General features: G+C 50.8%; 1 protein-coding gene across 1 annotated transcript; it reads left to right on the top strand.

Annotated features, from left to right (window-relative positions):
* Nucleotides 1-387: 387 nt before the first annotated feature.
* Nucleotides 388-1,155, top strand: LOC136536189 (uncharacterized). Its single transcript, XM_066528567.1, has 2 exons — nucleotides 388-696; nucleotides 793-1,155. Exons 1-2 carry the CDS (start codon nucleotides 388-390, stop codon nucleotides 1,153-1,155), a joined length of 672 nt encoding a protein of 223 aa, XP_066384664.1.
* The last annotated feature ends 1,006 nt before the right edge of the window (nucleotides 1,156-2,161 follow it).

The following is a 2,161-nucleotide window of genomic DNA, read 5'->3' as shown; positions in this document are numbered from 1 at the left end:
GATGTGCTGAAAATTTTACGAATGCCGCTATATTCCGGCTTGAGTGAACGTGTAGGTCGAAGCATGCATCATGATATTAGCATCTTATTGAAATCCCCCTTCATGTATAATTGAATTAGTAAATTGATAGGACTAACTAACGTAATGCTTTAATAAATGTGCTGTCATTCCCCTAATTCCTTGCTTCTGATCCGGGAGGGTGTTCTAATGGATGGTTCATCTCTCTTACAGATGAATCTAATGTCTGGACGTGGGAGCACCAGTTCTAGGGTGGCTCACGAGGGCTAGGGTGATAGTGGCCAGGCCATTGAGCGCAGCAACGGGGGAGGTCAGAAGGTTCCACCTCTGGCTCCTCATCCTTTCCCTCCGCCACCACCACCTCCACTGATGACTCTCGCGGAGTTAATGGTGGAGCTGTTGGCTGCTCGTCGGGAGTCAGCTGCTACTCGCCAAGAAATAGCTTGTGCCCTAGACATTATGGCACAGGCTATCGTGGGCCTCGCCCGCGGAGGCCATGGGGGTCACGGTGGGAATGGGGGTGGTGCCCATCGTCCTAAGGGACTGTCCTCCTACCAGGACTTCCTCAAGACTCACCCACCCACCTTCGCCCCATCTGATGAGCCTCTGGAGGCAGAGCACTGGCTTCGCACTATGGAACAGAAGTTTTGGCTCCTCGGAGTGGCCGACGAGCAGAAGGTGTACTTTGCGGTGCAGCAGCTTTTGGGGTCTGCGGGTGCTTGGTGGGAAACCTTCTAGGCCACGGAGTAGCTGAATCATCCGACAACTTGGTAGAAGTTCTCCACCGCCTTCCGAGAGTTCTTTAGCCCTGTTGGTGTCATCAACCAGAAGGTGACGGAGTTCCTGGAGCTGCGCCAGGGGAACAGGACAGTGATGGAATATGTAAACAAGTTTAATCACTTGGCTCAGTATGCTGGCAGTCAGGTGGATACTGATGATAGGAAGAGGGAATGTTTCTTTCGTGGTCTAGCTCCCCTCCTTCAGGAAAAGCTCTACACGGTGAACTATCAAACCTTTGGGGCTTTGATGAACACTGACATTGCTATTGAGGGTTTTCAGCAGCAGTCGCAGGCTGATTGGAAGAGGAAGTGGGTGGTAGTTGGATCCTCTAGCCACCCCCACACACAGAAGATATAGGTTGTCCGATGGGGGCCCTATCAACCATCCGGTAGGCCTTCATTCTGGCAACCCCAGCAGACGTCGCAAGCTTCCTCTACACAGTACCGTGCACCTCTGCAGCAGGTGCAGCCTTAGCAGTCTTAGGGATAGTAGGTCCCACCTCGTTAGGGGTTCAGGAACAAGCTAGGTGCTTGTTTCAAGTGTGGCAAAGATGGCCACTATGCCAGGAAGTGTCCCCAACATCAGCCAGTTCAGTCAGCTCAACCGTCCGCAAATTCTAGGCTTATCAAGAGGACCATCATCAAGAAGAAGGTGCCCAGCAGATCCGGCCAGGTGCACTTCACAGATGCTATGCATGTGTTGTAGCAGGAGCCGGTGATGGCTGGTATGTTTACCATCGACTCCCATCCAGCTTTGGTGTTGTTCGATTCTGGTGCATCAAATTCCTTTATGAGCATGGGGTTTATAGAGCGGCACAACTTATCACTTATGGCTATACCGTATGCCTATAAGATCTATACTATGGGGTCGCAAATGTTCATCAATACCCGCACGGATACAGTAAGTTTGGTATTAGCCACCCACACTTACTGCCTTCAGTTCATGGTCATGTCTGGGCAAGGCATGGATGCTATTCTTGGAATGAACTGGTTGCGGGTGTATGGGGTAGTATTGGATATGCAGAGGAGAAGTGTGGAGTTACGGCTTCCTTCTTCTAAGGATAGGATGTCTCTTATTGTACCCTCAGATCCAGTCTTACCTGTTGCTACCCATGCTTAGGCCTCTCTTGATCTTACCTCCATCCCTATGGTTTGTGAGTTCCCAGATGTTTTCCCTAAAGATCTTCCGGGGTTGCCACCAGACAGAGAGGTAGAATTCTCCATTGAGCTTGAGCCTGGTACGGCCCCTATCTCTAGACGACCGTACCATATGGCTCCAAGGGAACTAGCAGAAATGAAGAAGCAACTGGAAGAATTGATGGACAAAGGTTTCATCCACCTGAGTTCTTCACCATGGGGTTGCC

The sequence above is a fragment of the Miscanthus floridulus genome, chromosome 2 (genome assembly GCF_019320115.1).
Source record: "Miscanthus floridulus cultivar M001 chromosome 2, ASM1932011v1, whole genome shotgun sequence".
Classification (NCBI taxonomy): domain Eukaryota; kingdom Viridiplantae; phylum Streptophyta; class Magnoliopsida; order Poales; family Poaceae; genus Miscanthus; species Miscanthus floridulus.
Note: the sequence above shows the minus strand (reverse complement) of the source record. Positions and strands in the feature narration are given on the sequence as shown.

Coding starts and splice junctions, on each gene's coding strand:
- LOC136536189 (XM_066528567.1), top strand. CDS start 388: ATGACTCTCGCGGAGTTAATGGTGGAGCTGTTGGCTGCTCGTCGGGAG. Junction 697..792: donor GAGTGGCCGACGAGCAGAAG/GTGTACTTTGCG, acceptor ACAACTTGGTAG/AAGTTCTCCACCGCCTTCCG.